Genomic DNA, 23650 nt, shown 5'->3' on the forward strand with positions numbered 1-23650 from the left:
GGCGGGTGTGGGCCAGTGTGCCCACTCAAGCAAGAAACCCACCTTGGGAACCTGGAAACCACCCTGTCCTAAGGCCTAGTCATTTTCCCCAGTTCACTCCAGTATTTACATACCCCCATGCTCCCCCAAACAGTTTATATTTGTGGATGGTGAACTTTTAGGTACTTTCATATGTCATATGTATCTTTATACTCATTCTCTAAAGACAATTTGGGGGCACAGGGAGGTCCAGAAATCAAATAAAGGAGGGCAGACTTCACTAGAGCCCTAAGAAGAAGGGTGGGGCAGGGGCTCCTGGGGCCTCCAGCCCTCTTGCCCTCTCTACCCTGGCGTGTTAGCTCAGGTCGCACAGCTGTGCTGTAAGCCTTCAGGGGGCATGGTGTCGATCTTATCACCTGAAAACTAATCTCCCATGGCTGTTTTCCTTGTTCCAAACGGCCACTACCTGTCCTGTGTCTGTCTCTCTGTCATCTCTGCTCAGTGTTTCACATTTGGTTTCTTGGAACACACTAGTAGTTTCCTTCTCAGATTCTTTGTACTTGGTATTCCTTTACTGCACTTGAGGCTTTCTCTTCATGCTGGTTTTAATTCAAATATCCCTTCTCTAGGGCCTTTCCAAACAGTCCATTTCATGTTTCCTTTTCCCTTTAGCACTACAAAATTCTAGTTTTTAACTTGTCCTTATCTAATATCTGAGATTGATTATTGCCCTCATTAGCAGGAACTTGATCATGCCCTAGCATGTGCAGAAAGGCTGTAACATAGGCACTCCAAAGTGCAGAATGAATAATTCCTAAAGTTTAGGCATTCAAGCAAAAAGGAAATCTGGTAACTCCTATCCAGCCACCAATGAAGTAAGTTACAGCATTTTGCATATAAATGCTTGATTATGGAGAGAGAACCCACTGGCTTTTATCAGGCCTCAAATGGTCCTCTGACTCCAAACACTGGTTAGGAACTTGTTTTAGAGTAAGTTTTCCTGCTAGAACCTATGTTTAAGGGATATTTTGACATAATAATGGCCTTGTTAAAGAGATTATTCATTTGTTGTGTTAACTACTAAACAAGGCATGTCTATAATCTTTACTGCCAAACTGATGCCATAGGGAAGGCAGGGAGAGGAACTTGTTTTAGGCCCTTAGTATCCCTAAATTCCTCTTAGTATCAGCTAAATTACATTTTGAAAGTCAGACTGTGTGCCTCTGGCTTTAGCAGATATATCTTCTTACAGTGGGGTTCAAGGCTGATGGTATATATACTTGCTTATCCTCTGTAGGAAGAAAAATTTAAGGTAGCAACTCTCTTTTCCATGATCCCCTGTGGCAGCCAGCCTCCAAGATGGCCCCCAATTATCCTCACCTCCTGGGACTCATGCCCTTGCGTAGTCTCTGCCCAAACCAGCCCAGAGCTGGTCAGCATGACACAGTGTATGGCAGAATGATACGTGACTTCCAAGTCTCCATAAAAGACACTGCAGCTTTGGCCTTTATCTCTGGATCAGTGGCTATTGTGAGAAACACACTCACTGGTCCAAACTCAGTAAGTGGACACAAGACAGAGTACAGCAGAGTGAGGCTTTAATGATGGTCTTGCAAGATTGGGTGTCTAGTGAGCAGGCACACCTGGGGTAGTTGGTGCAAGTATTTTATTCCCTAGCACGGGAGTCCCTACCCTGCTTCCTCACTAGCTGAGTACTATAGGATTTAGTCTTTCTCCAAAGCCACCTAAGTAAGTTATATCCATATTAGGCTTTCCCTTACATTTGTCTTTATTGGCAGATTTTAAAACTTTCTTTTCCCAAATAGGTACAGCCTGTTCCTTATCAATTCCCGCCCCCACCCCCACCCTCAGCCTGAGCAACTTTCTGCATACTTTTCCACCACATGGCCCCTTGTTAATACTTTATCGTTAAAACATTTAAACCTACTGGTGGGAATAAAGCACATATAGTGAATAAAGCACAGCTGTGAAGGAAATCATAAACATGTTATGAAGACTTAAGCAGCCTATGGAGAGGTCCTGAGGCCTCCAGCGAACAGTTACTGCCAACTTTGCCAGCCATAGCAATGAGTCTGTACTAGCAATATCCCTTTCTACTCACAGGTTTTTAATTTATAAAGTAACTGAACTCAAGGGAGTAGAGGTCAATGTCATTGAAAATGCATTACTTAAATTTCCCATTAGAAGAGGGCATGTGCCACACAGGGAAGTACCAGGTTTTGGTCAGGTGGCAGGAGCAACTGCAAGGTGAACACTGGGGCCACAGCCTTTACTTGGGGTTTCCATGGCAAAGGCAAGATGGGGCATAGTAAACAGTTTAGGATTGGCAGCTTGAACAATTCCAGTGGGCTTTAGCCTTTAAGGGTGGCATCCAGGTGCCTGGTACCTAGCCCTGGGGTGATTTAAGGCAGGCAGGGGCAGTGTTGACTGGTGTGCAGGTTAAAGGACGTGCTTAGCTTGCTTGAGAGGTGTGGTCCCTAGGAAGTTAACTATCTTCAGGAACTATCTGACTTGCCAACTTACAAAAAGCCCAGCAAATTGTCTGGACATATTTCTTCTTTCCTCGGGAGCTCATCAGCAGTGAGGGCAGACATCAATTTCCAGAGAAACAGATCACATGACTTCTATTTATCACAGACCTTGAGTGGTTATTTGTCTAACTTCACATTACTGGTAGTTTGTTGTTTGACCCTTTCATTCGCTCCATTTTGTAAACTGGAGAACAGAGGAAAGGGAGCCTAACTTGAGGGCCCTCAGGGATGCATAAAAAAGCGTGGAACTCACTCCAGGGCTCCTCCCAGCCAGGAAATCCAGAACACACTCCCCTCCTCTTCCCCTTCTAACACTCTCTGCTCTTCCTTTTGAACTTCCTATATGGCTCCTGTGAAAAATAAGAGAAGTAACTCATTTCACTTACAATAGAACCCAAATTCTCAGGGCAACAGAAAACATACTTATCTTCGTATACTTGAATGTCACAATTAAGTGGAACACAACATGAGGGGCCTGCTATTTACTTATGAAGCAAAAGGTAACAGAATTATGTTACATTCTTATTGCTTCTCAAATCTCATCTTTAGATCTTCGTATGATACTAGAAGAGGAAAATATGTGGGAGGACAGAGGATTGGGAGAATATCATCTTACCAGGACTTCTCACTTCTGAAGTATGTTCACCTGTCCTTAATGGTCACATTCTCCCCTAGCTTCAGTGATACTTATTTTGTTTCCATTGTACTGATGTGTGTTCCCAGTGGGAGAGAAAATTACTGGGAGAGAAAATTAAGCTAATAGCCAATGGCAAGTCATCTCTGAATGGGAAGCAGACACAATTTTCTCTTTCACAGGAAAGGAGAATATATAGTAACAAAGTTAAGGCTCTTTATTCAGACAGTACAGTACATACAGCAAAGTGGGAAGGCTATGCTGTCTCCACAGCAACAGAAAGTCTCATAAAGGTAAAACCCTTGGCTTTTGCAGGCCTACTCTTCCCAGCTCAGGAGAAACATTGTTTAATTTGAAGAGAACAAAACTAGGCAACCTGGCTACAGTGTGGAAGGGTGGCTGGCTGGCTAGTCCCTAGTCAGTCCTGGAAGTGCTTGGTGAGCATGTCCAGCAGCTCCTGCTTCTTCACCCCACCCTTCAGCCCCACAACCCTGCAGGCTTCCTTAAGCATCGGCACAGTGAATTTCCCCAGTGTGCCCTTGTTGACATGGGCCTTCAGCTCCTCTTCAGAAAATTCTACCTTGGGCCTTTTGCTTCCAGAATCTTCACTACCTGGAGAAAAGACCATGAGGAAGTGACTGGAAATAGTACCATGGCATCCTAGCTATACTGCACATGCCTAGATTTGTCTTTACTGAACTAAAGATAGCCAAAAGCATTACAACCTAAGCCAGAACTATTACCAAATGGTGAGGAACTCACAACTGGCTTCCCTGAAGAACATGAGTCACAGCAAAGAGTACTTTGGGGCTGGAGGTAAGACAAAGGACAGTCTGATAGAAAAAATGGCTAAGGCCAATAACGAAGTTCACACACACAAAAAGTCCAATAAACCTACATCTCACTCATAACTGGAGAACTGCATGTCAAACAGGATGTAGAGTTTTCCCTGTTATTTTTTGTGAAAATTTAAAAAATAGTACATAAAATCTAGGATTAGTGAGAGTATAGGGAACGCACCCATCCCTTCTTGGACAGGTTATAAATTGTATCACTTTTTGAGAGGCAAACTGGCAATTCTTATCTGAATTTTCAGTGTCTACACCTTGACCCAGCAATTCCACTGCCAAGAATTTATCCAGTCAATCTCACAAAAGTACACAGTGACAGTAACATTCATGGCATCGTAGCCATTGATAAAGGTCTGGTTGGATACACTGTGTACATCTAGCCAATGAAGTACTCTTGTAGCTTCATTTTTAAAATGAAGTAGATACATAAGTATGGATATGAATGTCCAAATAGAGATGAGTGATAAAATAACCTAGAAAATGTATTATCCCATTTGTGCTGAAATATGTTTGTATATATGAATATGTAGGTTTGTATAGATATTTCCGAAGGAACATTATCCTCTGATAGAACCATAAAGGCAACTTTTAAAGATATGCCACTGAACAGCCACACCCAGCTCCTCACCTTGTTTCTCCCTGGGAGCTTTTCCCTTAGAATCGTAATCTGGTGGGTAGACAAGTTCCTTAAACTCATCGACCAGAGAGCCAAGTCTTTCATCCATTTCTTCAATCTTGGGCACTAGAAAATCAAAACATAGGAAGAGTGGCCTTGCGAGTTACAAGCCCTGGCTTCCTGTCCAGTTCCAACTCTACAGGGCACAGAGGAGAGCATCGGCTGCTGGGATGGGGGTAACCTGGGGAAGGGTGCATGAGAAAGCAGCTGATAGACCAAGAAAACATTCAACAGTCTAACATTTACCAAGTTCCTTCTAACAACTGCATTTAATGAGCACTTACTACAGCCAGGCACTCTCCTAAATGCTGAAAATCTATTTTTTATTTAATCCTTCTAACCACCTCTGGGGTAGGTAAATCTGTCTCCCCATTTAACAGAGGAGGAAAGCAAGAGAGGTTCAGTGACCTGCCTGAGGTCATACAGCTGGGAAGTGGCAGAGATGAGAACTGGGCTAGGTTCTGAGGATCCCAAGGAGTGGCCATGCCTGAGTGGGCTCACGGGCTAATCAGGATGAGAAGACGGCTAAAACATCAATGCCTAGACCTGGGCAATGCCACAAAAGCAGGGACTGTACGTGCACACTGGGACGCAGGAGGGGTCAGGAAAGACTGCAGCAGAGTCTGGAAAACTGTGTTCTTCCTCAGGCAGAAGGCCTGTAGTGGTGAGTACACTGTTTGGGGGTCAGGTGTGAGGAGAGGAACACCAGCAGGGAGGCAGGAAAGGCAAGCAAGGCAGGGTCACAGAAGCCTGGAATGCCTGCCAAGGAGCAGACCTTCCCCTAGGAGCAGTGGAGAAACTTGGAAGGGCTAAGAGCAGGGGAACAACATGGTCAGACCTACATTTTAAAAAGGTCACTCTGACAGCTGTACGGAGTATGAGCTGAAAGGGTAAGGCAGAAGCGTGGAGCCCTGGGGGGCGGGGCGATGGGCACGCAAACAGAAGTGACAGAACCACCAGGACTTCCTGATGGAATAGGAGGTGTGGGGGCAGTGGGGAAGGGGAGGGATGCAGCTGGGAAGGCAGGAGTATTTCCCAGGACAAATACAATAGGAAAGGAGGCTTTGCGGGAAAGATATTTTTGTTTCCTTTTTTGTTACCTTACAACTATATTACTAGTAGAGCTTTTAACACGAGCTGAGTCACACCAAGGGCAAGGCTGACGGGTGCCTCATCATTTCCTTGTGTGGCCAGGTTTGCAAAGTACTGAGGAGAGCTCCTGGCCTCTGGTGTACCCAGGAGGTAGCGCAATGTTACAGCCAACAAGGGCTCCTGCGGTGTCAGATGCCCCACGTTCCAGGCTACAGGAGTGTCTCTGAGAGCTCTGCTTCTCAACCTGGGAACCACCTAAGGACTTTTAAAAAGCACTGCTGGCCCCCTCCCAGGGATTCTGATCTAACTGGCCTGGGATGAGGCCTGAATAGCCATATTTTTAAAGCCCCAGATGATTCTGTAAGATCCAAAATTGAGAACCAACATGCCACAGGTAGTGTGTCCTGTCTCAGAATCACTGGAAAGCTTGTTAAAACACAGGTTGCTGGGCCCCACCCTGAGTTTCAAATTTAAGTCAGCTTGGGGGAAGGGCTCAAATTCTGCATTTCTAACAAGTTCCCAGGTGAAGCCAGTGCAGCTGATCCAGAGACCACGCTTAGGATCACTGGGGTAGACTGAGGAGGCCACCTGGGAGCAGTGAAATGACAAAGATGGGGCTCAGGACCGCCAGTGTGCCCCCATATCCAGAGGAGGAAAGGGAACAGGAACAGCAAAGGAACCTTCCTCAGGGTTAAAATGGGCACAGAGGAAAACCAAGACAGTATGCCAAAGTAAGAAAATAATTTCAAGTCTTCAGTAAGTATTAAAAGAAAACCCTATCATTGTGTCAGACAGAAACAGACCACATCTGATTAGAGGTGAGTGAGGGATGCAAAAGAGCAGAAGAGTCAAAGGAGTCGGATGTCTGGGCGGTAGGACATCCAAGTCCTACAGCAACGCCAACCAGGCAGCTGCCAGCTCAGGCCAGAGCCCAGAAGAAAGGACAGGACTGGAGACACAGGCTTGGGAGTCATGGACATGAGGTGACACCTGAAGCTGTGGGAATGGACCAGATAACCAACAGAAAGGGAGAGAATGGGGTGCTGACAGTAGGAACCCAGGTCATTCATGTTATAAGAAATACCAGAGAAGCCAAAATTGTTTTGAAAATAGAGGTAGGAAAAGAAAACAAGACTTGCAGTAATTATAGGGCAGGAAGACAGAACGCAAGAGGTTGAGGCTGTGGTGAGGAGGTAAGAGAGAATGCTCTAGAATAAAGGAGAACTGTGTTCTGAGCACTTCTGAGTGTCAGGACCTACCTTTTGCTAACACCTTATAAAAACAATATCATTATCTCCATTTTAGTAATAAAGAAACTGAGTTTCAGAGAGATTATTCCAAGGTCACTCAAGTTAGTAAGTGGCAGAGCTGGGATTCAAATCTATACCAGATGTTTCCATGCCTGTGCCCTTACCACCTTGCTAGAGACAAGGCAATTTACTTCCTGATTGCCTAAAAGCCATGAAGGAAGCCATGGGCTGCTTACCTCAAGATCTGCCAGATCCAAACTCTAATGCTGAGGCTATTCTGTCTCATATAAAAGAGATACATTAAGAACTTGGAAGCTAAGCAGGCCGAACTAATTGCTCTCATATGTTCAACCTCTGTCAAGAGTCTTCATTACATTCAATCCATTTCCCACTGGGTATTTACTCACATCATGAAACCTCATACATCCTCTTACGAAATACGTGAGAGAATCACAATCAAGAAAGGGACCAGCAGGGAGCTCGGAGAACCGTGGCCTCGGAGCCAGGCCCATCTCTTTGGTGCTGGGTAACGAGGTAGATTTTCATGGGAAGAGCGTGCAGTCTGACAGGAAACAAGCACAGTGGTTCAGAGCAAGGGTTCTGGGTCAGACTCCCTGGATTCTGAACTTAGATCCACCACTCACTACTTAAGTGATTTGGGCAAATTACTCCTGCTCTGTAAAATAAGGACAATAACAGCACCTACCTCATAGTTATAAGGATTAAATGAGACAACAGTACCTCACATGCAGTAAGCACTCAATAAATGTTATAGATGACTTTCTTAAACACTTACCAACGTGTAGTCACAAGGTGGCCTAGTTCTGATGCTCTCTCCCCTCTCACTGCAGAACCAGCCAGATCTGTTCCCTGGCAGTTTAAGCTGGTCTAGAAAATCTCTCAAACAGAGATGGTCTGGACAATGAGGCTAAGTCTTCAGAGGTGCTAGGAAACGCATCAATGTTATGGCCCAGTGTGAAATCGCTAAGAAAGCCTCCATGGAAAGGACTCAGCTCAGTCCCAGCCATCTTACTTGTCAGGTCTACTGCTTGTTCAGGCTCCATCTTATCCAAAGCCAAGGCCTCCAGGTTCCTAAAGTGCTGCTGCAGCACTGGATTCTCAAAGCTGTCACTTCTGTTAAAACAGTAACAACACATGTAAATTAAAAAATAAAAAATTAAACATTAAAAAACCAAGATAATACAATTAAATAAACCCAACCCAGAGAGCACAGGTCCAAGGTCATCTGAGAAAACATCCCAAATAAAAGCTGAAAATCTTATCTCTTGAATCAACTTTTCTCTTTCCAATATTTTCAATTTATTGTCTGATGCCAGAGATCCAAAAGCTAATTTAAAAGCAAACAATCCCTGCCTGACTGACTGTCCCTGGAAGCTGCGGGCAGAGACAGAAATGGAGGAGCAGGGCCCACGTGAGTACAGACAAAAGACTGAGGAGACAGAGCGCGAGACGGGGAGATCATGAACCTTCTTCCCACGCTCAGCGGCAGCCTGGGAGTAAAAGACAACTTTCAACTCGAGGCAGTTCCAGAAGAAAGCCTGAGATTAACCCACTACTCACCTGTATTTGAAGCGGAGCTTCTGAACAATAGCCTTCATCTTGTCTATCTGCTCTGGGTTTGCCGTGACTTTTTCAGTAAAGGGCACCTTCCGTTTGTCATCAGCATAGGGCAGGAACACCAGCTGGAAGCCTGAGGAAGGGAGGTAAGTTTTCTGAGGTTTGACTTAACAACGGTTTCGGTTACAGAGTTGTCATTTGTCTCTCAGATCCAAATTCACACTTCTAGGTCCTGGGATGCTGGGGATGAGACCCTACAAGCCCATTTCTCCCTTACCAGCTGATTCCCGTTAGCACTGGCCTAACAGACTCCCTCTGGAGTCTCCCGAGGAGACACGAAGAAGGCAGGAATGGCTCCTCCACACACTTCCTCCTTTTGTCATGCTGCCCCCGCCAGGGCTCCTCGCCTGGCAGCAGCAGCTGGTACCAGCCTCCAGCCTTTCTGATACACCCAGAGGCAACTGGACAGTGCCCCCTCCCTGGATGGCTAAGCCCCAGTTCTGAGCCCTCCTCTGAGCTTGAACCTCAACCCTTGGGTCCCTTGCCCTTCACCACAAGCTGAAAGGGCGGCGGTAAGGGTTATCAGACTGACCTTGTTCCAGTTACTGCCTAGTTCTAGAAAGACTAAAAAATCTAGACTGTAACCAACTGCTACTGCCAGATAAAGGGCCTTGCTGGCAATGCTCACAGCCCTGGGCAAGAGGAAGGAGCAAGCCCCTTAGCCTCCTCTGCCCTAGTCTCCTTCCAGCACCCTCTACTGACAGAGCCTCACTGAGAGCCAGATGCCAAAGGACAAACTGGGTTTGGGGAGTCTCAGCCTCGGGAGCAGAGCATACCACCAAGAATTTGCAGCTGAGAGACAACAGCTCTCAGCTATTGACAAAACTGACATACAACGCTATTCCCGAGCATTCCGATAACTGGGGTTAGAAATATGTTCAAAGACTTACTTTCTAAAATTAATTCTTATTGGTATGGCTAAAGATGAGGCAAGAGTACCACCTGTTGGCTGCTTTGTACGAGGCATTTACACATTTATTAACTTATTTCAAAGGTGAAACAACCTTGAGAGAAAGGTGTTCTAGAATTCTCATCTTTGCCGATAAGGAATATAAACAGAAGTTTAAATTAATTTCCCAACTGGCCAGCTAACAAGTGGAAGAGATGGGCCTGAAACGAAAGTAAACTTTCAGACACATAAGTATAAGGTAAAGTCAAGTCTGACTTCAAAACCCATAGTTCTTCCACTATATCTCACTGCCTTGGTGTATACGTGCAGTGAACCAACATTCAACTTAACGGGATGGCAAAAATGGCTTTTAGTGAAGAAAGGTGTCAGCAAAGAGACAACATGAACTTGTGTCAATAACCTGCAAACAGTCCCTACGCAGTCAATTCTCAACCCTGACTGCAGAGCTGCCTTGTACAGTTGTGCATGCTGTGCACTGCACAACCTGACTGTACATCAGATTCACATGTGACACATGAACTTGTGTCAATAACCTGCAAACAGTCCCTACGCAGTCAATTCTTAACCCTGACTGCAGAGCTGCCTTGTACGGCTGTGCATGCTGTGCACTGCACAACCTGACTGTACATCAGATTCACATGTGAAACCTTAAAAATACACATTTCCCAGGAGACTCTGATTCAGCAGGTCTGAGTTGGAATCCCATGAGTGATTCTAAAGGCTGAGCAAGGTTCAGAAGCACAGAAAATCTCTCTTCCACATACCTGGAGGAGTCACTTGAACTTTCTGGTCATCCAGCTTCTCTTCCTGTGGTATCAAGGCCACAAAATAAGGGGGGATGTTCTGGCGAGGGGTGTATCTGCACACTGCCACAACATCCTTCTCCAGACACTTGGTGAGCAGCGCATTGAACAGGGTTGTGCTCCCTGAAAAATAAACATCCCAGGGGTCTACATCCTAACGGTGCCCCTCCTTCCTTCCCTCTTAGCCCATTATAAGCCTACAATTCCTCCCATTTTCTTAAAAGGGCTTATGATACTTCAGTAGTTAAGGGGTGATGGACCCAGAGCTGAGGGGAAAGTGGGGGCAGCAGAGACTTAGAAAGGAAAGGAATGAGGTTGGATGCCTCGAATGCTCCATTTAGCAGTGTGACTTCCTACCGTCAGTTCACTTTTACTGTATTAGGCTAATGACATAAGGCCCGGTTGCTAATGAGAACCAATGAGGTCAGACCCAGGGCATTCATTAGCTACAGCACAGAGGAATACAGGTCTGGACAGCAAAAGTAAACAAAACATCTGAGTTCATATCACCCTTAATTGCCAACACAAGGGAAGAAGCTGGTCTTATTTTTGTTTTTTCCAACTATCTGATGCCTCAAAGAAAGAATTCCATAGGAAATAAGATTTTAAAATGCTAACCTCATTTCCCCTCCTGGATATTCACAATGCACACCAGTGTATTACAGGTCCTAAAGAAACCTCTTTAACTTCCATTTAGTCCCACATTTCCAAAATTTTTTTGCACATGAAACACTTTCAATATACCCCACTGGCACATCCTAGATAGCTTCCAAGCAGCACCCATTTGGGAAATGCTGCTCAGAAAATGGCCTTCTGCATGACTTACCCATTTACCCCTGGTCCATGCCACTTACCATTCACCAGGGACTCCTCGGGGTACACGAACAGGGAGGGCCGCAGGTAATGGTGCTTCTTCAGCATCACCAAGGGCTTGAAACCAATGAGGATCAAACCTGGTTCATCAAACCGTTTGAGCTCTTCCGTTTCCTCTTTCTCCAGTACAATCTGACGCTTCCCAAAGGTCTAAAGGAGGGGAACAAATGAGGGCCACTTAAGGGGACTCATGGGGATGGAAAAAAGTTGCCACATGACACTACCAAGTTAAAATCAGCTGTTTTCTAAGGAGTGGGAAGATGGCTCAACAGGGGCATCTTACACCTACCACAGGGAATTAACACTGAGTACCTGCCAGGCACCTTCCTTTTGCCATCCAACTGATCTTCTGTAACACTCCTAGGCAGTAGATGTTAGGACCTGTTTTATGGATGAATGAACTAAAGCTCAATACAACTGAACTGGACTTTAAACTTGCCCCTCAGTGCTGTTAAAAGCTATACTCTTCAAGCATTTATTCCTTCCCTCGTTTAAAATGCACTGAACTCTTCAGATGGCCAACAGGCACATGAAAAGATGCTCCACATTGCTAATTATCAGGGAGATGCAAACTAAAACCACAATGAGATATCACCTCACGCCAATTAGGATGGCCAACATAGAAAATAGGTACAACAAATGCTGGCGAGGATGCGGAGAAAGGGGAACCCTCCTACACTGCTGGTGGGAATGTAAACTAGTTCAACGGTTGTGGAAAGCAGTATGGAGGTTCCTCAAAAAACTCAAAATAGAAATACCATTTGACCCAGGAATTCCATTCCTAGGAATTTACCCTAAGAATGCAGTTTCCCAGTCTCAAAAAGACATATGCACCCCTATGTTTATTGCAGCACTATTTACAATAGCCAAGAAATGGAAGCAACCTAAGTGTCCATCAGTAGATGAATGGATAAAGAAGATGTGTGTAATCACACACACACAATGGAGTATTATTCAGCCATAAGAAGAAAAGAAATCCTACCATTTGCAACAACATGAATGGAGCTAGAGGGTATTATGTTCAGTGAAATAAGCCAGGTGGAGAAAGACAAGTACCAAATGATTTCACCTATCTGTGGAGCATAAGAAGAAAGCAAAAACTGAAGGAACAGAACAGCAGCAGACTCACAGAACCCAAGAATGGCCTAACAGTTCCCAAAGGGAAAGGGACTGGGTGGGGAGAAGGGAGGGAGAAGGGGAGTAAGGGGGGGTATTACGATTAGCACACATAATGTAGCAGGGGCAGGGCATGGGGAAGGCAGTATAGCACAGACAAGTAGTTATTCTATAGCATCTTTTTACGCTGATGGACAGTGACTGTAATGGGGTATGTGGTGGAGACTTGATAATGGGGGGAATCTAGTAACCACAATGTTGCTCATGTAATTGTATATTAATGACACCAAAAAAAAAATTAAAAATAAAATAAATAAAATGGACTGAACTCTCAGCATCATCCCTGACACAGAGGATGTTCCAACTATACCTGTTTATTGAGAGGACCCATGCCAGTACAGTGCTGGTCTCAGTGTGGGAGGTGTGTGAGCACACACACGCATGCACACACACAAAAGAATTACTCCCAATTTTCAAAGTTTGTGTCTTGATCCTAGACATGTGACTGGTACCAGAGTCAAATTTAAATTTTTTGAAAAACAGAGCCCTCAAGGTTTTTTTTGGTAGGCACACTAGATCAAGGAAGAAACTTAGTGACCATCCTGCCTATGAATAAACCAGCATGGACAACAAGTTCCTTCCAGAATGGAAGAGGAAATTAGTTGTCTTCAGAAAGGAAGGCAAAACACTGCTTGAAGTTTGTGCTCAAAAAAACATCTCATGAGTTGAATCAAAATATTTCAATCACTTAGTTGATCCTTGAAGTTCAAAAATTCATGCAATATCTCAGATTCTCCCCACATTTCGCACAATTAAAAAGGATGACATTTGACTTCAATTTTAGATATCGGATCCTTACACAGTGAACAAAAGTGAGAGGATGAAGAAAGATAATGTTCTGCACTCTTCATCTGCCTTTAAGAAAGGCAAACATGCATCACTTCAAAGAACAGGAAAAATTTGGTTTAGAAAAAAGAAGTCTTTTCTTGCTAAAAAAAAAAAAAAAAAAGAGTATATTTCACACCTAACACACTTTCCCTCTCCCTAGCTAAGTATATAAAGCATTTTCTGCTATTGTATTTGAGCAAGGAATTAGACTGCCAGGCCCAGAGCTGCACCGGCAGGGGTGATCCAGGGCTGCAGTTTTCACTGACATCTATTTCAAACCCTGGCTCTAGTTTTCTAGCTCTCAAGGTATCACTAACCTAGATACCACAGTTACAAAGGGTAATGACTTTGTGTTTTAACAGCTTGGCTAGAAAGAGGCACACATGAAAGTTATTTGACTGGTTAGGCTGATCATGTCTCCCACCCTGTTAACTCCAATGGGACAAATTTCAGCAGCAGAGCAGACTTACCTGAGACCTCTTGGTGTCACTAGGCAGAAGCAAACTGCCTGTATTTGCATTAAATCTCCGGGTCTTGGTTTTCACTGGCTCATTTGTTTCCCGATAAAGCCTCAATGGAGAAGGTTTGACTGCCTTCTGGACCATATTATAAATGCCAACAGTGAGTGCTATATCTTTATTGAACTTAAGCTTCAACCTGGAAGAGAGAAAAATTTTTTAAAGAACAAACCAAAAGACTCTATTTTCCATCTAAAATTCCTTCATGGCACTCAAGCTCTTAGAATATAAATACAATGCATTTTAATAATACAATAGAATGGCATTTGCTATACCATCTTGGGGTCTATACCACAAAAATCAGTTTCAGAATATAATAAATGCTTAAAATTATAAAGAAGATACTGTAATAAAAATCACTTTTATTGAGCCCAGCACTAAGCCAATCACCTTATAACTATTCTCTCATGTCATCGTCATAATTATTACTCTGTAAGTACTTATTGATTATCTGTTGTTTCTGATAGTCTAGTATCCCTTCTCCGTTCTTTCAACAATGAAACTATTTCTCAATGAAACCTTCCCTCACCGCAGCTTTGGAAGAATGTTAATCAAAGCTCATACTTTTCCATTACAATATATGCTCCAGAGTATTTATACAGAATTCTTATGCAGCAATAAGACCTCTAGAAAACATGTTCTACAATGACAGTGTGCAAAAATATTTACAGTATGTATTGTGAACAACAGCAGAACATAAAAATAACCCATCTTACATTCTTTTCAAGTACATGTGGAACATTCACTAGGATAGACCACATGCCAGGCCGCAAAACAAGTCTAAATACATCTAAGAAGACTGAAATCACACAAAGTATGTTCTTTAACCAAAATATAAGTCAGTCAGAGATCCACAACAGAAAGAAATCTAGGAAAACCTCAAATATTTGGAAATTAAACAATATATGTCTAAATAATACAAGAGATAAAGAAGAAATCACAAGGGAAACTTAACATTATTTAAACTCACTGAAAGTGAAAACATTGCATTTCAAAAGTTATAGGACACAGCTAAAAGAGTGCTCAGAGGGAAGTTTATAACTTTAAATACTTTTATCAGAAAAGAAGTCTCAAGTTAATAACTTAATCTCCGCTACTGTGGAATATTTAGAAGTATCTACTTTAAAGAAGAGAACATGTCTAAGTGAGTTACATCAAGTTGTATTGGTTTACAATAGTTGGAAGAACATGGTTTAGGGCAGAGCCTTAACTAGAAATTTTGGTACCTGGAACAAGCACCTAATATACCTTCAGATCAACTGCAGTGCGTGATGTGGCCCACAGATGAGTGTGAGTAACAGATGAGCATTACTAACACCAACCACTTGCTGGCTTCCAACCTTAAATTACTCTGGCTTATTGGGTGCTAAGCTCAGTTGTCTAAAGGCTGCCAAAGGAGAGCTGACAAAAAATGTAACCAATTAAAAACCTGCCCTATCTTCAAAAGTAATTAAAAAAAAAACTGTTGTGTCCTCTAAATTTTATTATCCTGCAAAAGAGCACTTTTCCATGTGGTCCACTCTAGCCTCAGACTTCAAGTGACTTTATTTCTATTTCTAACACAAAATAGCAAATCCTTTACTCCTCCAAATCTGTCTTAATTTTCATACTTATAAAGCGCCTTTGACCTTAATGTCATCCTAAATTAAGATGAAGTCACAGTGTAACTTCATATAGTTAATGTCATGCCTTAGCAAGGAAAATGTGGAAGCCCACAGTGTAAAGCAAGTTGCTGAATATGTTTAACTTCATCTGAAATGTTTTGAGGTTAATAAATGTTACTAAAGGTTAGGTTTCAACCTACCTCAAAGGGTAGTCAAAGATTAAAAGAGTTAATATGTTAACAAAGAACTTAGGACAGTGCCTGGCACACAATAACCATGAAATAAAATAATTCTATTACTTGATTATAGTAAGAACAAGTTTAATAACTTTCTAGGTCCTAGGCCTAAGCATTATTAGTTCTCAAACAGCTCAAGTATATTATTACTTGTCCCAAGTATCCTGTAACAACTCTTCCACAAAACAGAACAGCTAACATTTATAAATAATTTTATGTACCAAGCACTATGTCTAGGTTACCCCATTTAATCACAGCCATCCTTATGAGGCAGTGCCATTTTTGCTCACATTTTACTGAGGCCCAGAGAAGTTACATGACTTGCCCTGGGTCACACAGCAGAGAGGCCAGGACCAGAATCCAAGCCAATCCGATTCTAGGACATACACTGAACTGCTCTTTTATCCTCCCTGCCATCCCCACCCAACTGTGTGGAAGATGTCCACATGACAGTATTAACAATATCTCGTTATTTCAGGAAGGGGAGAGAGGGACAGGGTGCTTGTCTGAAGAGAAATAGTTCCTAGGGAGGAAAGGAGAGCAATGACGAAACCACAGCTGGAGCAGTGAGTTGGTTCTTAGTGTACTTAAAACAATTTCGTGGGTTTTCTAGGAAAATGGTCAGTAATCTCTTGAAAATTGCTCAAAAACTACCAATGGTCATATTCCCCTATACTGAGGAAACTAGTCTAAAATGAAAGCCAATGTTCCTTAGAGAGAAACACTGAGGAGCCCTGAGGATTCTAATGCAAAGCTCTCTAGATAGAAGATAATCTAATGATCTAGCTCCTACAGTCTCAAGTTTTCAAGAAATCTGAGTGACACAATTTTAACAGGATTGATAATAGCTGACATTAATTGAGTTGTGCTCTAGACCAGGTACTGCAGCCACCCCCAACTTACAGATGAGAAGAATGCAGACAATGCGCTGTTAGTGCAACCAATCTGGTAGGCCACAGCGGTTCACCCCAAGGCAGTGGAGAGCTGTATTATTTTGGAGAAATGGCCTACCAGGTCATTCTAGAGACAGAGAAGCAAACAGCTTGTGCTATCCTGAAATAAAGCAAGTGTGTTAGAGGAACAGAATGGAGCACGGCCCAAAGTTAGGCAGCCAGAGAGGTTGAGGCGATGCAATGCCTATGGTTAGGAGGGGACTCATGGTGTTGGTCTGGGCTTGGTGCACACCTGCACAGGGCCCGCTTCCTGGTCTCCTTGGCCAGAACCTTCCGCAGCAGGTCTTCCAGCTTGCTCGATTCCTCGAAGTGAACACCAAGGTCCTCATCCTCTGCTACGCTGATGACATCTCTGTAGAATAAGGATATATCAAAGCCCCCGGGTTTCCGCAGGTGCATCAAGTCCAGGAAGATACCTGGGGAAAGGTTAGACAAACGTGAGAGGAAACAAACCATTTTCAGCAAGGAAGAATTTTTTTTTTACTTCAGGTCAAATAAGCTTGTAAAAGGCCCCAGAGAACCCAATTGATTATTAACATTTTCAGGACTTAGGGAAAGTGGCTAACGGAATCAGCTGCTATAATGACTTCAGACCACCATTCATGGCAGCATTTACGTCAAGAAAAGCTCATTCTGGGGGAGTCCTTTAGGCAGCCCATGGCCTGGCCATTCTCAGTGGAAAGGTGACACAGCCATCACCACCGGCTTCACTTTACTCTTTCATTTTACTTTCAATGGTGAAAAGCAAATGTTTGCTGTCACCTATAAAGAAGCAATAAAAGTAAGTGCCAATTCAGAAGAACAAGGAAGTGCTGACCAGTGTCCCGGAGATCCCCGGCTTTGGTCCTGGCTCGGCTGGCTTTGGCACTGTCACTGCCGTGGGGGTCATCTTCATTGGTGAACAGCATGATCCTCTTATGGCTCATCTTGACCTGGACATCACTGAAGAGGTTGGCACAGACCCACAGCACTTCGCTTAGTGAGTAGTCACATCCGTAGCCAATACGGTCTTGGAAACGTGTCTGTCCCTGCTGCCCCTTAAACTCATCAAGCGCCACCACTCGTTGAGCACCTGATCAGAGACAGGGAATCAAACAGGCACGAAAATCAAAACAGTGTCAGTGGCTGCCTTTGAGAGGTTAACAGAAGGGCCCCTGTTCTCCACCCCAAAGCTGCTGAGCTCATACAGCAGAAGTCATCTCAGTAAGAAGCCCCTTGTGCAGGAAAGCATACTCTTAGTCAACATGTCATCTGCTTCCTTCTGTTCAGGATAGTGACCTTCTCGTGTAACAAAAAGGGTGACCTTAGGCTACTACTGACCTGGAGTATCCAACTCCTGTAAGACGTAAATATTTTTGAAATTCACTGAATTTTTGTCCTTCCTGGTCCCATAGAACACCACTGCCAGGAGATCTCGATCACTGCTTATGATCTTATTGGTGTACACACTCTGGATACACTGAAAAAAATAAAATAAAAATTCAGTATTTAACTATTTGCCATGAAACTTAAACTCTGTGCCTGGCATGGAGTAGGTGCTCAATATGTACTTGCTGAATTTGTACATGGCATTACAATAAGACATGACCCCTACCTTCAGGGAACTCAGTGAGAATGAGGGGCATATATATTATGCTATAATAAAAAGTAGAGCGTGTTAAGTATATAACAGAACTATGAGCTGTCCCTACCATAAGAATCAGAGAATTAAAAACATATATATTCGGGGAGGAAATTCTACTTCTGGGGTAAAAAGCCTGTATTAGAATCAGAAAACCTAGGCTGAGTTGCACTGATATCACTTACTTAATTGGCTGAGTTGGGAAAGACTACTTGATCTTTCCTCAAGCATCCGGATACCAAGAAGCAGAATTTACATATATAATTACATATATAATATTTAAGCTAACAATAAGTATATGTGACCTGAAAGTAAGCCTATAACTACTAACAGCATCATCTGAAATAAAATTTGCTTAATTGCACCATTAAAGATATTAATATCCCAGAAAAGTTCTATCTACCCATTTAAACTAATGGCAGCATATGGTAAATTAGTATCTCATAAGAGTTGGTCAGTCCTGGTGGTCTTTTTAATTCTGGGGACAATGACAAAATTAAGTTTCCAAATCTGCAAAGCAGAGGAATAAACCAACCGTGGCGACACCCCCTACACATCCTACTTGAGACTCTAACTGGCCTTCCTCCACAGCAATTCTCTCCTTAAATGCAGAACTTTTAGCATGTCTGGTCAATGACAATAATCTTCATGGCAAGTTGTCATTTCTATAAATATTTTCATCTATTATTTGAGCAATCTACAAACTTAAAATTTGGTGAGGGCTTCTTTTAGGCTCTAAGGATTAAAAACAAAAATAAAAATCTCAAATAGAATTTTAGAAAATGCTTTTCATTGCTTCTTATCAAGTACATTTTGCTCACCCATGGATGTCTCACCTGCTCACTACATAGTACTACATTTTCTTCTGTGTTCTTTAGGCATCAAGGATTGATTCCATGAACCCTTTGAAATTACATATAGAATTGGGAGTGTATCTTTCTGAGAAGAGGGTACATAGCTTTCATCACCTCCTCAAAGAGGTCCATGATCTAAAAGAGGTAAAGAGTGATCTACAAACCAGCAATATCAGCGTCACCTGGGAACCTGACAGAAATTCAATTTCTTGGTCCCAGCTCTAGACCTACAGAATCAGAAATTCTGATTCTGGAATAAGGTCCTGCAATCTGTGTTAATAAGCCTTCCAGGTGATTCTGATGTAGGTTAAAGTTTGAAAACCACAGCTTTAAAGTTACAGATTGTTTTTATTAATTCTTTTTTCTAGATGCAAGATATTCTGATTTGCCAACTGCAAGAACTGTTTGTGTGCAAATCAGAACATGAGACACTTCTGTTTGGTTCCAAGCTCTAAAAATATGAGAGATGAGATACATAGTAAGTCTTTAGAAATTCTTCTCTAAGAAGTAATAGTAATCTTTTCAACTGAGGTGAAATTCGCATAACAAAATTAACCTTTTTAAAGCAAACAATTCAGTGTATTTAACAAATTCACAGTGCTTTGTAATCATCTCCTCTATCTAGTTCCAAAACACTTCACCTCAAAAGCAAACTCCATACCCATTAAGCAGTTGTTCCCCATTCCTTCCTCCCCCTGACCCCTGGTAACCACCAAACCTGCATTCTCTTGGATTGTCTATTTTATATTTCAGATAAATAGAACCATATGTGATCTTCTGTCTAGTTTCTAATATACAGTTTTAAGGTTCCTTCACCTTACAGTATGTATCAGTACTTCATTCCTTTTTTTGGCTGGATAGTATTATGTATAAAAACAGTATATATGAGTTTTGTTTATCCAGTCAAAATGTTCTGGAATGAGACAGAAGTGGTATTGGTTGCACAACACTGTTAATGACTATCTTCATACATCTAAAAGGATTAATTTTATGTTTTGTGAATTATACAATTCATAAAACAAAAATATAATCTTCACACCAACTTGGTGAGGTAGGTACTATTATTCTCTCCATTTTACAGAGGAGAAAACAGATCACAAGATGTTCAGCAACTCTAGTGCCATACAGTTTGTAAGCAGCAGAATCAGGATTTAAGTACTTATTTTTTATTCTACCAGGAATACACCTGGGACAGGACTTACTGGGTTAACAGTAATTCTGTTTAAATCTGAGAAACAACCAGTCTGTTTTGCACAGCATCTGATCTATTTCACATTCCTACCAGCAATATATGAGGGTTCAAGTATCTCCACATCCTCGAGAACAATTCTAATGTTCTTTTTGAAAAAAAGTATAGCCATCCTAGTGGGTGTGATACCTCATTGGGATTTTGATTTGCATTTCTCCAAACACTACAGATGTCAGGGATCTTTTCATGTGCTTGTTGGCCATATATATATCTTTAGAGAAATATACATTCAAGTCCTGTGCCCATTCTTTAAATTAGGTTGTCTTCTTGTCATATTAATCTTTTTCAACCACAGATAATATTAAACTTCTAAATATCACTGATAAGATAACTCATTTCCACATCATAATTTCCAGAACTTCCTTTCTTCCTTTACACTCATCTCTACAGAAGGAGCAGCCCATTTCTAATATTGGGGCAAATGCAGGAGGTGGACACAATGTATTCCTAGGGTCCGAAGTTCAAACCAGAATAAAATGAACCTGTTCTCCAACGGTGCTACTCTTTGTCAGTTGCCAGTATCAGTAACCATCCTGGAAGGCTAACCACCATTAGTCATTCACAGACTTTTCAGAGAGTCCATATTTTTTTAGAGTAGTATTAATACTTTTTGTTGTTGTTGTTTTTAATGAAATAAAAAGGTAGTCTTACCTGGATGCTCATGTTAAAAGGAGTTAATTCATCTGCACCCTGAGATTCAAACATGGCCCTAGAAGCATCAACCAAAAAAATCAAACTATCTCTTCCTGAATATCCATATTCTCCTACAGGGAAAAAAAATGGAAGGAAATGTTTGCCCTTGTATTCATAGTTATCATGCTTATTGTTCATATAAAACAAATAGCAGAAACGCCCATTAAACAAAGTATAACCTGATGAATTATTATAAGATGAACACCTTTAAAACCACAACCCACATCAGAAATTGAATCTTGCCGGTCACCCCAGAGGCCCTCCCCATGTTCTCTCCCAAATACAATGCCCACCCTCCTCCCCAAGAGTTAACTACTATCCTGACTTTTAGTAATCACTTCCTTATTTTTCTATATAGTTCAATCATACAATTGAACATTTGTAAACATTAGCTAGCCTTTTAAAAAAAAATGTTTTTGAAACCTCTTAATCTACAGATACCCATTCCATCTTTTTTTTGTCTCTTCTTTACTTGTTGAAGAATCAGGATGTTGTGGCATGTAGTTTTCCAGCTTCTTGATTATGTGTGTAACCTACACATACCACCACAAAATTCCTTTAGTGTAGATTAACATAGTCCTCTGTCTTTCCTACTGAAGACCTACAGACACTTCATCAGATTCGGGTTTTCTTTTTTCTTTTTCCATCATGATTACATCATAGGTGGTGTTGAGGTTTTCATAAAAAGGCTTATTATGTCTGGTTGTCTCCCTTTTTGACATGGCTGCTTCTTAATGCAATAAATTTAATTACCCATTTTTGTACAATAATACGGGAATGTGTCAAGAGACTTAAACAAAAATTCTACCTTGACCCAGTAAATTCTACCTCTTAGCAATTAATTTGTTATCTTAAGAAAATAAGATATGGTAAAAACCCTTATAAATTTTCCACAATGTTATTAAAATGAGAAACTGAAAATACCTAAAATGTCCAATAACAAGTAGATGGAATAAGTTACAGTACATTTGAGTTACAAAGACTAAGTAGTTACATGGAAAGATATATCTATAATACAGTAAGGAAAAAACGAACAGAAAATTACATATATATGTTTAAAATTAGTTTTGCAAAAAGACTGGTGTAAATTAAAATGAAAAAAAATGCACTATATGCACTGGGATTCCAACTTTTTAAAAAACCAAATACATAAAAATAACAGACATAAGTAGCCCGGAAATATCAGAATGAAAGATATATGAAGGAAATATGCAAAATGCCAAAATGCTGGTAGCAGCTCTGTTAGGGGGGTAGGTTATGTGGATTATAATAGATTTTCTTTTTTTAATAAATTTTCTCTTTATTAATTTTTTAAATTTCCTATGCTTCTCACTTTTATCCCAGGACTTAAATTAACCAGGATGTAGATTACACATACCACTTTTCTCTTTCTTTGTCCTATAAATGACTGTGTTGCCTGTACATATACTCCCAAACCTGGAGGATACTTTGAGTGAATGATTCTTGTTACTAGGTTGTTAATGTTTACTCTTTGGTTGCTGGTTATTGTAAGGTAAAGGCATTTTTACACTGAAGTCCTAGAGTAAGTAAAACTACCTTCCTGGATGAGGAAGGGGCTTACCTGAACCACCTAGGTGACAAAGGATACCAATATTCAAGGTCATCTATTGGAGTCCAGTAGATGTCAGTGCCCAGTAAAAGTTTAAGGCTAGGAATGTCCCATAGACTAAAGAAGGACCTGAACACCTAGTGTAACTCTGCAGTGTAATTTAAATTCCCTAGGGGGAGAACCGTGCGTGGGCCATTGGACCACAAAGGTTACCCAGCAGAGATGCCAAGGAAAATCTACACACTGAGCAGTACGTGTTAAAGTCACTTACCACCTGCTTCAAGGCCCTCTTCTTCTTCTTCTTCTTCTTCTTCTTCATGGCCCTCGTTTTTGTAGTAAGAGTCCCACCCTGACATGTTGATTACTGATCACTAGGTGAAAGAAAGTTGAAGTCAGCAACGAACAAATTTAATCCTAAAAAAATCGAGTCCTAGGTTCTTTTGAGAACTGTCCTAAGGGCTTGGGGTGACTCGGGAGGAGTGTGGCTGCCGGATGCTGCTGCCTCGCCGAGTTCTCGCTAACTGAGAAGCACAAGGAAATAGGCATGGGCATCATTCCAGCCGCAGCCTCACCTTAGCTATCTCTCAAGGCCGCTCCAGGGCTGGGGGTGGCCGCTCTGGAGGTCCGAGTGCTGGGGCGTCCAGACCTGGAGGTCCCTTCCCACCTCCAGCACCATCTGGATTAAGAAATTCCCACTCCAGGGCACTCCGTCATTCTCGCGGACCCACTTGTTCTCATTTTCCCCTCAAAACTTCCCATGGCTCCTGACCAGCCATGCCCAAGGCCGGCTGCCGCCTCCGCCGAAAAAGAGACCCGGAACCGGAGGCTGTCTTCATCGCTCGGGTCCGCACACTTCTGGCTGACACTACCCTCGGCGGGGCTAGGGGGACGCGCAAGACTGAGTGGGCGAAACACGTGGAGGTGAGCCCTGGCCGGCGCGCAACAGTCCCGCAGCACAGCGAGCAGTTCCAACCCGCCTACCTGCCTCAACGAAGAGAGCAACGTCTTCGAGGCCGGGCGTCGCGCATGCGCGGGCTCCGGTTCTCTCGCCCAATCAACGCCCAACGTCATCACGCATTATGCGCACTGT

The 23650-nt window shown here is 42.4% G+C and overlaps 1 protein-coding gene across 1 annotated transcript; it reads right to left on the bottom strand.

Annotated features, from left to right (window-relative positions):
- Positions 1 to 3361: 3361 nt before the first annotated feature.
- Positions 3362 to 23582, bottom strand: XRCC6 (X-ray repair cross complementing 6). Its single transcript, XM_036931392.2, has 13 exons — positions 23542 to 23582; positions 22832 to 22931; positions 20949 to 21061; positions 17894 to 18032; positions 17391 to 17645; positions 16806 to 16989; positions 13733 to 13919; positions 11240 to 11408; positions 10347 to 10508; positions 8616 to 8745; positions 8068 to 8168; positions 4645 to 4758; positions 3362 to 3777 (listed from the first exon to the last, which is right to left on the bottom strand). The coding sequence occupies exons 2-13, from the start codon at positions 22914 to 22916 to the stop codon at positions 3584 to 3586; spliced, it is 1833 nt and encodes a 610-aa protein (XP_036787287.2). The 5' UTR covers positions 22917 to 22931; positions 23542 to 23582; the 3' UTR covers positions 3362 to 3583.
- Positions 23583 to 23650: the final 68 nt, after the last annotated feature.

This window comes from Manis pentadactyla, chromosome 10, assembly GCF_030020395.1.
Source record: "Manis pentadactyla isolate mManPen7 chromosome 10, mManPen7.hap1, whole genome shotgun sequence".
Classification (NCBI taxonomy): Eukaryota; Metazoa; Chordata; class Mammalia; order Pholidota; family Manidae; genus Manis; species Manis pentadactyla.

Excerpts from the sequence above, each read along its gene's own strand:
- XRCC6 (XM_036931392.2), bottom strand. The coding sequence starts at position 22,916 with ATGTCAGGGTGGGACTCTTACTACAAAAACGAGGGCCATGAAGAAGAA. Across the intron at positions 13,920-16,805 it reads AGGAAGCGGGCCCTGTGCAG|GTTGAAGCTTAAGTTCAATA; the intron begins GTGTGCACCAAG and ends TCTCTCTTCCAG. Across the intron at positions 8,746-10,346 it reads AGTTCAAGTGACTCCTCCAG|GCTTCCAGCTGGTGTTCCTG; the intron begins GTATGTGGAAGA and ends TCCCTTCCTCAG.